We start from the raw sequence: 12,314 nt of genomic DNA on the forward strand, positions 1-12,314 counted from the left end.
GCAGGCACTTGAAGACATGGACGGTTTAAGGCAGAAAGAGGTGAAGATGTTGGACTGCACTAGTTTTATTTACAAGAAAATGTTAGTTTTTTTTCTGAAGTTCATTCAGGGAATTGTTTAATGTGATTTTACAAGAAACCACTTTTTATCATGTTCAACTGAAAATAAAATATTGACAATATAGTTAAATATAGATGATTTTTGCATCTGTTACTTCTCTATAACTGTAGTTTGCTTTAAAAAAAAAATAACCCTCAGTGTTAACGTCCTTAAAATAAACGTTAAAATGTAGTCATCCACTCTGGGGTGATTTTGAGTCTTAACTTGCCCACAACGTAGCAGTGGTGCAGTAGGTAGTGCTGTCGCCTCACAGCTAGAAGGTCGCTGGGTCAAGCCTCGGCTCAGTTGGCGTTTCTGTGTGGAGTTTGCATGTTCTCCCTGCGTTTGCGTGGGTTTCCTCTGGGTGCTCCGGTTTCCACTACAGTCCAAAGACATGCAGTACAGGTGAATTGGGTAATGATAAGGGTAATGATAAGTTGGGTAATGATAAGTTGGCGGTTCATTCCACTGTGGCGACCCCACATTAATAAAGGGACTAAGCCGACAAGAAAATGAATGAATGAATGAACTTGCCCACAACTTTCTCTGTTTCAGCAAATTTAATAACAAACCTTATTTTGACACATATTTTGGGAAAATGCTTTGAAAATTTTCAAAAACTCAACAATACTTTTAAATTTTCTACCCTTTCGTTATGTTGGGGGCTGTTTTTGCCCCATTGACTTTCATTATAATGACATTTTTGCATTTTCAAAGCCTTGACCGCATATAATCATGCATTTTTGATTGTTGCTGGCTTTCCCTGTTGGAAGGAGGTCAAATTTGTAATTGTTGCTGTTGAGCATCAGTTGCAGTGCAAAAAAGAGTTTAGTTTCTGGATTTTATAGGGAGTTATATATCTGAGAAAATCAAAATAAGCAGCTCAGCCCTCAGAACATAGTGAACAATAAGTGTATTTCTGCTTACACACTATAATTAGTTAGATTACTCCATATAACTCCATATAAAAGACTGAAACTTTTTTGCACAGGCCTATGTAAAGGGTCAATGCTGCCAATTGACGATAAACAGTAAAACTTACCATTTTTACCTCTTCCCAACAGGGAAAACCAGCAACAATCGAGAATGCATGATTATTTGTTATCAAGGCTTTGCAATTAAGAAATATGGTTATAATGTAAGTCAATAGGGCAAAAACAGCAACCAACATAACAAAGGGTAGCCAACTTAAACAATATACAAGGGTTAAATATCAAGCCGACGATGTTAAACCCAGAAAAATGTTTACTTAAAGGGCTAGTTCACTCAAACATGTCAATTCTGCCATCATTCTCCACATGCTTCAAACCTGTTTGAGTTTCTTTCTTCTGTTGAACACAAAGATATTCTGAAGGATGTTGGGAAACAAAGCCATCCATAGTATTCCTGCTATTGATGTCAATGGCTCCTTTTTCCAACATTCTACAGAATATCTTCTTTTGTGAACCACTTGAATGTGAGTAAATGATGGGGAAACATTCGTTTTTGGGGGAACTGTCCTTAAAAAAAGTATTTTATTTTGTCTTCCAGGTTGACCATCTGACAAGACACCAGGAGGACAGTGAAAGAGCTCTTCAGGAGCGCATCCTCAAGCTGGAGGGACAGCGGATCCAATTAGAAGAGGTACATGATTCACATGACTAAACTCACGCTTAAAGGAATATACTGTAGTCATGATGTGAAGCTAATCTTTAAATTAGTATCCTCCTAGTACATGCATGTCCAAACTCGGTCCTGGAGGGCCGGTGTCCTGCAAAGTTTAGTTCCAACCCCAATCAGACCCACCTGGGCTAGCTAATCAAGCTCATACTAGGCTTTCTAGAAACATCCTTGCAGGTGTGTTGAGGCAAGTTGGAGCTAGAATCTGCAGGACACCGGCCCTCCAGGACCGAGTTTGGACAGCCCCTGTACCAGTAAGACTTTTCCATTGTCTTCCATTGACCAATATGTACATTTCAACTGATAACGATAACCAATTAGAATTAAAATGGAGTGCAGTCTCATTTCTTTCGCTATCTGCAAATTAGAAACTATGTAAAGGAAAATATCTCACAATTTATAAACAAACCAGAAAGTCATATTATTCAGAAACTTCTATCCTCAAACCCTTATACTAGACACCTAATATCAAGCTTTGTTCGTGTTTTTGAGGCTCCAATATGCACTAAGCACATTAAGATAGCTTGGGCCATGGATTTAAATGAAGAAGTGGCTGATGAGATCTGGGAGGAAGCCCTATCAAGAAAAGAAGCAAAAAAGCTTCTATAAATTCAAGACATAAATTAATTCAATTTAAAGTTTTACATCGCCTTCATTTCTCTAAAACTAGATTAAGTAAAATCTTTCCCTCTGTATCTCCTAAATGCGACAGATGTGGTAGAGCAGAGGGGACTTTGGCACATTTATTTTGGTTTTGTCCTGTAACTTATGAGTTTTGGTCCAGCATCTTTGAGTTGTTTTCCAGTGCTTATGGAACCACTTTCCAACCTGACTACAATTTGGCTATTTTTGGATATTCAAACATATTGGACACTTTTCCTTCAACCCAACAGCAAGCCCTGATGGTTGGCATGATCACAGCTAAAAAGATGATCTTACTTAATTGGAAGTCTCCAAAGGCTCCCTGTTTTAAGAGATGGTTGAATGAGCTGCTTTATGTCATTCAAATGGAACGACTACGTCTTGAAACTTCACAGAAAAAAGCTGAAACCACATGGGGACCTATTTTAAGACTCTTGGGAATCTAGCATTTTACCTTTGGAAATTTTCATCTCTAACTCATATATTCATGACACTGACTTTGTAGAAATTTGAATACTGTCATCTTTTTAAAAATTTGTTTATGCTACATATGTCATGTGTATACTTATGTATATTTGATAACTGTTTGTTTTTTGTTTTTTGTTTTTTTTTGTTTTGAGGTTGTGGGATGGGGCTAATGTCAATTATTTTGTATTGTATTTATTATTATTTTTGTATTATTATTTGTATTGTACTGTGTTTGCTAAAAATCTTATAAAAATCGTAAATAAAACAAAATATTACTAAAAAAGAAAAAAAAGAATTAAAATGGAGTAAGTGGAAAGAATTTTTGCACTCTGAGATTAAACAGTGCTAAAATAGATATCCATGACCTTAACTGTTTATGTAACTGTGTAAGGTCCCCTTAACATTGTTCTATACCAGGGGTGTCAAATTCAATTCCTGGAGGGTCGCAGCCCTGCGCATTTTAGTTCAAACCCTGCTCCAACACACTAAAGCTGTGGTCACTTTAGAGTTTGAGCATGCGATATTCTGTCGTGCGGCGCTGTGAAAAGGAGCGGGATTAAACAAGCTTATTAGACATTTAAAAAAAGCGAGCAATTGCTCCATTTTTTTACATTTCTGTCCAGAGAGGTCATGTTTTGATCCATTATTGGTCTCATGCAGTGAAGTGATGCGATTCCGCAGGTCCGAGTTCACCAAGCTTGAACTTTGCACCGCGGCAACCTGCGAAACTTGACCCTACGTTTCCAGTCTGACGGATGAATTAAAAGTCTATGGGGAGAAAAGTCAAGCGTGACAGCAGCTTTACCTGTAGGTTTCAAACAAGCCTGAAGGACTCAATTAGTTTGATCAGGTGTGTTTAATTAGGGTTGGAACTAAACTGTGCAGGGCTGCGGCCCTCCAAGAATTGAGTTTGACATCCCTGTTCTATACCCTGCTTGTTTAATAATTATTCTTTTTTTTTTTCTTTTTCCTTTGGTAATGTAAGCTTATGCGTTTTATAAGTTACAAAATTATTTTGACTTTAACTGTAGTTTGGCACTTGCAGGAGCTGAGCAGAGTGAAGGCGAGTCTCGTGACGGAAAGAGCTCAAGCAGAAGAGGAGCTCGGGAAAGTTCGTTCTCAAGTGCGACTGGAGGAGGTTTGTTAGCATTTCATAAATGATCACAGTCTTGGTTTTGTTGGTCAGAGTCATGAGATGTTTGCTTCTCTCCGCAGCAGCAGCATTTGACCAGCCTGGAGGAGAAACTGCGAGCGGTTCGTCAGTCTCGAGACGAGTCACAGAATCACTGCACGCAGCAGAAGCAAACCATCGCAGAGCTGCACGCTAAAGTCAGCCAGCAAAGCATTGAGACGGACTCGCTCCGCCGCAGGATAGACGAGCTCCAGCAGGTACTGCATAAATCCAGATCACCGCCATATCCAGACCACAGAAACTCAAATGTTTCTCACTGTCCACAAAACTACAGTTCTGTCATCATTTTCTCAACACTCGCTTGTCAAAAACCCTTAAGACTTTCTTTCTTCTGTGTAGCGAGAAAGAAGATATTTTGAAACATGTTGGAAACCGATAACCATGGACTTCCATAGTATTTGTTTTCTCACTACAGGGTGTCTTAAAAAGTATTAAAAGTTGATCAATCAATTTAGAGAAATTTAAGGCCTATAAGAAGTATTAAATGCTTTGTTACTAGGTAGTAAATGTTGATTGTACAATGTCTAGCTGTATGCTAAAGTTTGCTTGAATTTGATCTGCGAATATTGGGATGCCGTGTAGTTTATGACATCGATAAAATCCTTATAGATTTGACATCGCGTTGACACCGTTAATCCTGCTGACGCCCCCTTCTGGATTAGCATTTTTATTCAGTATATGAATAATGTTTTAGTTCATAATTAGTTTCTTACAATCGGTGTTTAGTAAATATACTTAAAGAAAAAAGGTTGCCAATGTTAATGATTGAAACAGTGGTGATGAGGTTTAAAAAATGTATAGAAAGAGTCTTAAAAAAGTCTTAAAGGGGTGGTCCAGAGTGTTTTTTTAAGGCTTGGTTGTGTTTATAAAATGCAAAGCAAAGTGTGCTCATGCTTCACTTGTAGATAAAAAAGGTTATTTGTTCATATATAGCTAACATGAAAACCACTGTCATATTTACTAGTTCCTCGGAAAAGCCCGTCCTCAAGAGGCTCTGATTGGTCAGCTAACATAATGTGCTGTGATTTGTGGATTGGCTCCACATCACGCTCCTACAAGCACAAGCTTTTGTGTTGTGCAAACAGCATTATCAGTTTGCCTGAATCAGACAGAAAATTAAAAGCACACAGCTGAACCTCTCGCCTACTCTCTAAAATAAAATCTGACAAGTGTCTTTCACATATTTTCGGAATAAGCATGTGTAAGTTATATAAAATGTTCACATATCTTTTGCAAGTTTGTTTTTTTGAGACGCTACGTGAGACCTTCCTTTAAGTCTGTCTGTTGTCTGACGCAGCTGAGGGAGGAGGCATGTAGAAACAGTGGGCGGGAAAGACTCGTCTTAAAGGAACAGTACGACAAAACCACCCCCTGCTGGAAATCAGTATAAGACAGCATCTTGTAAAAGGTACAATGAAAAATCTGATGGGTATTTTGATCTGAAACTTTAAATACACATTCTAGAGACGCAAAAGACTTATATTAAATCTGAAAAAAGGGGTAACCTAGGTGCCCTTTAAATTCTGACAACATTCATGAATGGTGATGGTGAAAATAAAAATGCTATAAATATTTTTTTTCTTCATTCGTGGACTTGCTCAACATGTGATGCTTCATAATTGTTTATTTTTGAGTTGTGCATGGACATAAATTAAGGTTTAGTTTAAACCATTATTTATAGTAGTAATACAGTAGCAAATACAGGCATTTGGAGATACATATGTACATCTAAATGGCTCTTTAAAAAATGCACTTGCTAAAAAAATCAAAAATGGCTCTTTGCTAAAAAAAGGTTCCCAACCCCTGCTCTAGAACATAATTGAATTAAACTGTAAGCACTTCTCTTTTGGTGTCGTGTCCTTTGGAAGCCCAAAAACAGAAACCGAAGAAGCTCTGTGAAAATAGCAGCATTTTTACGCCATTTTAACTTTCTCTGCTGTAACATTACAGCGCCTCTGGCCACGCTTCTTCGGTGTGCAGGGTGTGTGCATGTGATGAATGCGTGTAACCTAAAGCGCTTGTGATTTCACTAGCCCGGATGTATTTTTCTGTAGTCCCCAAACTTCTAAGCTAAACTAGCTCTGTAAAAGCCAATGTCACCCTTAGCATTAAACTTTGAGCGTCTTACATTCAGAGATGTTGTTTATGCTCACACAGCTACACAGTTTAACATATGATATCTTAGTGGACCACCCATTTAAAAGCTCTTGAATTTCACTTTCTGATTTCTTTATATACTCTACACCGGGGGTTCTCAACTGGTTTGGCAATGGGACCCACATTTTTACATGGTCATCAAGCCGTGACACAAATTTTTAGAAACTATAATACAATTTTAGGAATTATAATTAATTTGTATTAATTTGCTAACATAAACAAGTAGTGACCGATACATCATAAGAAATCCACCAAGACTTACAAATAAATAATATTTTATTGCTGTCATTGAACAAAATATATCAAATTATAGAAATATTACCTAGTAAAAACGACAAATACTTTTAATAATAAACTGTTAATAAAACATGTTTTCTGGTTTCTAAATGTTGTTTTAATTTAGAAGGTTTCATGCTCTCTTATGAGAGCACCTCACTACACATGACACTGAGGCTTTAAGTCTTTTTTGTCATCATATATGTATATATATCCATACTTTACATATTCGGGGTCGTACTTGCGATTTAACAAATTTGTTGCAACACTTAAATGAAATTTCACATGTCAAACGGTATGGTTGTTGCGCACGGATTTCAAAATAAAAGTCCGGTATAAGCAAAATAAGTACAAATCTTTACTTTTGTTGTTTTGTTTTTTTTAATCACACACTCCGCGACCCACTGAAAATGACCACCAGTTGAGAAACACTGCTCTACACTATGGTTACCGGTTTTCAACATTTTTCAAAATATGTTGTTCTGTATTAAACAGAAGAAAGAAACTCTTAAAGATTTATAACCCCTTTCTATTTCCCCCCTCGGTATTGCAAGTTGTGAGAATTCCTGACTATATTTTCTCTATTCTAACTAATCTGCAAGAAAATACTCAGAATTGCAGGTTTATTACAAAGACCTAATCCAGGGTTCAACGCTAAGGATTTTTTCTACTGGCTCAATCGGACCAGTGGTTCAGATTTTTACTTGCCCTGCCAATATTTTCACTAGCCCCTCCAAAAAAAAGTTAATTTCTTAGCCACAAATAAACAAAATGTGTCAAAATTTTTGTAAATGTTTGTAAATATAGAATTTAAATATTTAAAAAAAAAAATTAATATATGTGTAATGAGCAAAATTCAAAGTGTTTTGAAACAAAAGATGGTTAAAGACCTGCCAAACTGATGGCAAACTGTACAAAAGATCACTTTTTTTTTTAGTCGTGGTGTACCCTGGTATATGTCTGCTTCCAAGATGTTAGAAGAAAATGTTTTCCTTTAGCATCACCATTTGATTTCACCGCCATGTTGCTGTCTCTTCGCTGTACTATTAACGTGCTCACAACATCCAATCAGATAAGAAGAACCAAGAAGGTAGCATTTGAAGGCTTGAAAATACGAACTGTTTCTCAATTCTAAAACTTTATTTGCATGCAATTGACAAATAGTCACAGGCAAATTAAACTTTAGGAACAAGAAAGCAGTGGCCCGATCGGGCCAGTAACTATCCTGTCTACTGTCCCGAGCATCTCACTCGCTGGCTCCGGGCCATCGGGCAGTCCTTAATGTTGAGCCCTGTAATCCTTCTTTTAGTGGTGTCAAAAATAACTACTTTAGTGTTGGTTTTTAGTTCAATTGTCAAGGGATTGCATTAGCAGTAATAACCCTAATTTAGATGAATAACAGATGATGTGTCAATGGCAGGATCTTGCAGGTAAAGAGCAAGAGAAAGTGTCAGAGGTGACGCGGGTGCGAGTGGAGCTGCAGGAGCAGATCGGACACCTTCAGGCCGAGAGAACGGCACAGGGAGGCCTTAAAGAGAAGATTGCCGCTCTGGAGAGAGAGATAAAGGGTACACACACATTACCAACTTTCATTTTTTTGCTGCTGTCATCTGGAGGCCGCATTTTCAGCCATACATTGAGGCGGCCTCCATGACTTAAATCAGGGGTCACCAACCTTTATGAAACTGAGAGCTACTTCTTGGGTACTGATTAATGTGGAGGGCTACTAGTTTGATAAACACTTCTTAAATAACAAATTTGCTCAATTTACTTTTAATTATACTTTATGTTATTGGTAATAATTGATGATATTCATCTATGTGAAAACACTGATCATGATAATGATTCTCACAAAATTTATCAACAATGATTTAACAGGGTAGGAAATACCCTGTATTTAATGCATCAATGTGCAACACTTTATTTTTATATATCTCTGCAAATATTTACATTTTAAAATGATTTTCATTAGCCACTAGCAATTTTTAACAAATCATGCACTACGTTGTTCCATGTTTGAACAGATTATCAATTGTGTAATATAAATCAACATTCAGATTTTACTGAAATGATCACCAAATCTACTGCATTTTGAACATAGCCGACACTCTTCTAACCTTTGTAGTTGCCCCGAGTTGGACATCGGAGAGAGTGGAGATTACATCCATTCTCGTCTTTAAGCACAGGTTTGCTTTCCTGTCTAAAAATGCCTTGTTTTTTTTTTTTAATAAAAAAATATGTAGCTCTAAATGAGGTTTCGGTTGCTGTTTTTGAGGTTTTCGCCTGTCTCGTGAAAAAAGACTGCTGTTTTCACAAACCTTCCGGACTGTTTTTACTTGTAGTACGCTGCCTGGTGTGGGTCAGCTTGGTAAGATTAGCTTGTGTGACACATTCTGAAATGTCTCTCAATATTGTGTCGATTTGCCGTCATCAAATGAAGTAAAAAAGAACTCATCTTCCTATTCACTGTGAAAACGATATGTTTTTTTGTATTTTTTTTTGCCATGTTTTCAAATCATCTCCTCCTCTTTACTGCACTGTGGAGACCAGCTAGCTCTGATCTAATATGATATATTTTAAAAAGTTTTTTTTTACATATAATCAGGGCCAGACGGAATCTGCGGACGTTTTTTGCTATTTCTGCGGAGAATTTTGGTAAAAATCTGTGGATTTCTGCAGAATTATTTTGGGAGAATCCAGCAGAGTATCATAACTAAAACCTTAATACATTAAATAAAAAGTAATAAATTACTGAATAAAAACAGAATAAATTCAGATTTACACATTTACTCAATTAAATAAACAGAATTAATGATGGGCTAAAAATCTGCACAAATCTGCGGAAAATCTGTGGAATTCTGCGAAAAATCTGTGGAAAATCTCCGGAATTCTGCGAAAAATCTGTGGAATTCTGCGGAAAATCTGTGGAAAATCTCCAGAATTCTGCGGAAAATCTGTAGAAAATCTCCGGAATTCTGCGGAAAATCTGCGGAATTCTGCGGAAAATCTGAGGAATTCTGCGGAAAATATCTCTGGAATTCTGAGGAAAATCTGTGGAAAATTTGCGGAATTCTGCGGAAAATCTGTAGAAAATCTCCGGAATTCTGCGGAAAATCTGCGGAATTCTGCGAAAAATATCTCTGGAATTTTGAGGAAAATCTGTGGAAAATTTGCGGAATTCTGTGGTAAATCTGTGGAAAATCTCCAGAATTCTGCAGAAAATCTGTGGAAAATCTCCGGAATTCTGCGCACGCAGATTCCGTGTGGGCCTACATATAACTCAAATTTACACTAATGCAAATGTGATTTAGAAAGGATAGCTACAAAAAATATTAGATGAAGCTTACTGGTAAGTGGCGCTATGGTGGGCTATTTTTAGAACAGGCCTGCGGGCAACACATGTGATCCTCGCGGGCTTGCTCACCATGTTGGTGACCCCTGACTTAAATAAAATAGTCTGTTTTCCACCAAGGGAACTTGGAGTGCTGAAATATAATTGGGTAAACTGGCAGTGGGCTGGTGATAGAGGCTGTTTCTCAATATGCGGTGTTCAGCATTCTTGTGTTCTCGTGTACCTTCACCATGGCAACAATGGAGGACTGTGAAAGTTCCTGGAGGTGTTCTTGATATCGAGGATGCATCAATGCAGACTTGAGTGCAAAACTCGCTCGAGAAGTCATTGCAGCTGAATAAAGGACAAGTGTTAACCTAGAATGTTTCTTAAATATCTGCAAACATATGACGGGAGTTTTATGATTTAGAAGAGTCAAAATCTTGCATAGAGCACCTCTAAATGTCTTGAATTGTCCATGCAGCTAAAATGCAGGAGTTGCTTTTGTTTGTTTGTTTGTTTGTTTGTTTGTTTGTGTGTGTGTGTGTGTGTGTGTGTGTGTGTGTGTGTGTGTGTGTGTGTGTGTGTGTGTGTGTGTGTGTGTGTGTGTGTGTGTGTGTGTGTGTGTGTGTGTGTGTGTGTGTGTGTGTGTGTGTGTGTGTGTGTGTGTGTGTGTGTGTGTGTGTGTGTGTGTGTGTGTGTGTGTGTGTGTGTGTGTGTGTGTGTGTGTTATGTAACCTCAAGCAGCTGATGGCTGACTGACTCAGTGTTTGTGTTTTGGATCAGCGCTCAGTGTCGCCCACAGAGAGGCCCTTTTGGACAAAGAGAGCGAGATGTCGTCTCTGCTGGAGCGCCTGCGCATTCGGGAAGGAGAGATCCAGCGCATACGAGAGGACGAGGCCCAGAGAGCCAGCTTCCTCCAGAACGCCATCCTCACATACGTGCAGGGCTCCCCGCTGGCACACTTCAGCCCTAAGAAGTGAACTCGAGTCGATCGTCCAAGGTGCTATTCAACTATGCACAAACAAAATCTACTGAATAACGGCATCTGAGGGGAACGTTTTCATGAATTGGAACACTTTACAATAAGGTTTCATTAGTTAATGTATTCAATAACGTGAACTAATTATGAACAATACATATGCAGCATTTATGATTCATAATTCGGCATATAGTTGTGCATTATTAGCAACCAAATTCAGGTTTGTTGACATTAGTTAATGCACCGTGAGTTAACATGAGCTAACAATGAACGACCGCATTTTCATTAACTAACATGAACAAAAATAAATACATGTGTTGTTCATTGTTTGTTCATGTAAGTAAATGCATTAACTATCATTAACTAATACAACCTTATTGTAAAGTGTGACCTAATAATGACACCAAAATGTCTTACTATTTAAATGCATCGACATCACAGGTGTCAAATCCAGTTCCTGGAGGGCTGCCCTCCAGTTCCTACCCTAATTAAACACAGCTGATCAAACTAATCGAGTCCTTCAGGCTTGACTAAAACCTACAGGTAAGTGTGTTGGAGCAGGGTTGAAACTTAACTGTGCAGAGCTGCGGCCCTCCAGGAACTGGAATTGACACCTGTGCACATGTATTTATTTAGTAAATGTGGAGTTTCGTTATTCGCAATTAATCAGGGAACTCATTTGATGAACTTCTCAATTTATTATTATTATTATTTTTTTTTTAATGCTGAAGTTTTCACATGTCTGTTTTTAAAAGATGTGCCATATTGTCCATCAGAATTATTCGGCTATGGCAGTGTTTCTCAACCACGTTCCTGAATAACCACCAGCTCTGCGCATTTTCCAGGTCTGCTTAACCAAACACACCTGATTCAGATCATCAGCTCATTAGCGAAGGCTGAAAGACCTGTAACGGGCGTGACAGACAAAGGAGACCTCCAAAACATGCAGTGCTGGTGGTCCTCCAGGAACGTGGTTGAGAAACACTGGGCTATGGCACCTGCAGTTGCATTTTAAAATGTTTTCTACTTTTGAAACGTGTGTTGGCTGATAAATAAAAGGTGTGCTTTTGACCAAACTGTGCTGTCAAGAAACATGTAAATATTAATGTGAAATCATTTGCATTTGAATTATTAGAATTTAAAATATCATGCATTGTAGAAAATGCTGGGTTCTGCACCATTCCTTCATGTTGTCCCAACACAAAATAATTAAGTTAGCTTAATCATTTTTACATATTTAAATAGATTGAACATAAAACAAATAAGTTTCATTTCCCTTCAGCTTAATCCCTTATTTATCAGGGGTCGCCACAGCGGAATAAACCGGCAACTATTCTAGCATATGTTTTACGCAGCGGATGCCCTTCCAGCTGTAACCCAGTACTGGGAAACCATATTTAGCTTACTCAATTCCCCTATAGCGCATGTCTTTGGACTGTGGGGGAAACCCACGCAAACATGGGGAGAACATGCAAACTCCACACGGAAACACCAAATGGCCCAGCCAG

At 38.1% G+C, this 12,314-nt stretch overlaps 1 protein-coding gene across 10 annotated transcripts in view; it reads left to right on the forward strand.

Moving 5' to 3' along the window:
- lrrc45 (leucine rich repeat containing 45) overlaps nucleotides 1-11,882 on the forward strand; it is a 27,339-nt gene extending 15,457 nt beyond the window's left edge. For 3 of the 10 annotated variants that reach the window (XR_015503691.1, XR_015503690.1, XR_015503688.1), the window contains 7 exons: nucleotides 1-40; nucleotides 1,630-1,722; nucleotides 3,914-4,006; nucleotides 4,084-4,257; nucleotides 7,914-8,061; nucleotides 10,611-10,883; nucleotides 11,405-11,882. The exon at nucleotides 1-40 is cut by the window's left edge and continues 31 nt beyond it. Coding sequence is in view for 4 of the 10 variants with exons in the window: in XM_087275558.1 (XP_087131684.1) it covers nucleotides 1-40; nucleotides 1,630-1,722; nucleotides 3,914-4,006; nucleotides 4,084-4,257; nucleotides 7,914-8,061; nucleotides 10,611-10,807 (745 nt within the window). In the remaining 6 variants the exon portion in view is untranslated. Of the gene's footprint in view, nucleotides 41-1,629; nucleotides 1,810-2,013; nucleotides 2,094-3,913; nucleotides 4,007-4,083; nucleotides 4,258-5,357; nucleotides 7,229-7,913; nucleotides 8,062-10,610 lie in introns of those variants that run through there. The other 7 variants (XM_087275558.1, XM_087275557.1, XM_087275556.1 and 4 more) reach the window with 4 other exon arrangements.
- The last annotated feature ends 432 nt before the right edge of the window (nucleotides 11,883-12,314 follow it).

Source organism: Danio rerio, chromosome 12 (genome assembly GCF_052040795.2).
Source record: "Danio rerio strain M-AB ecotype USA chromosome 12, GRCz13ab, whole genome shotgun sequence".
NCBI lineage: Eukaryota > Metazoa > Chordata > Actinopteri > Cypriniformes > Danionidae > Danio > Danio rerio.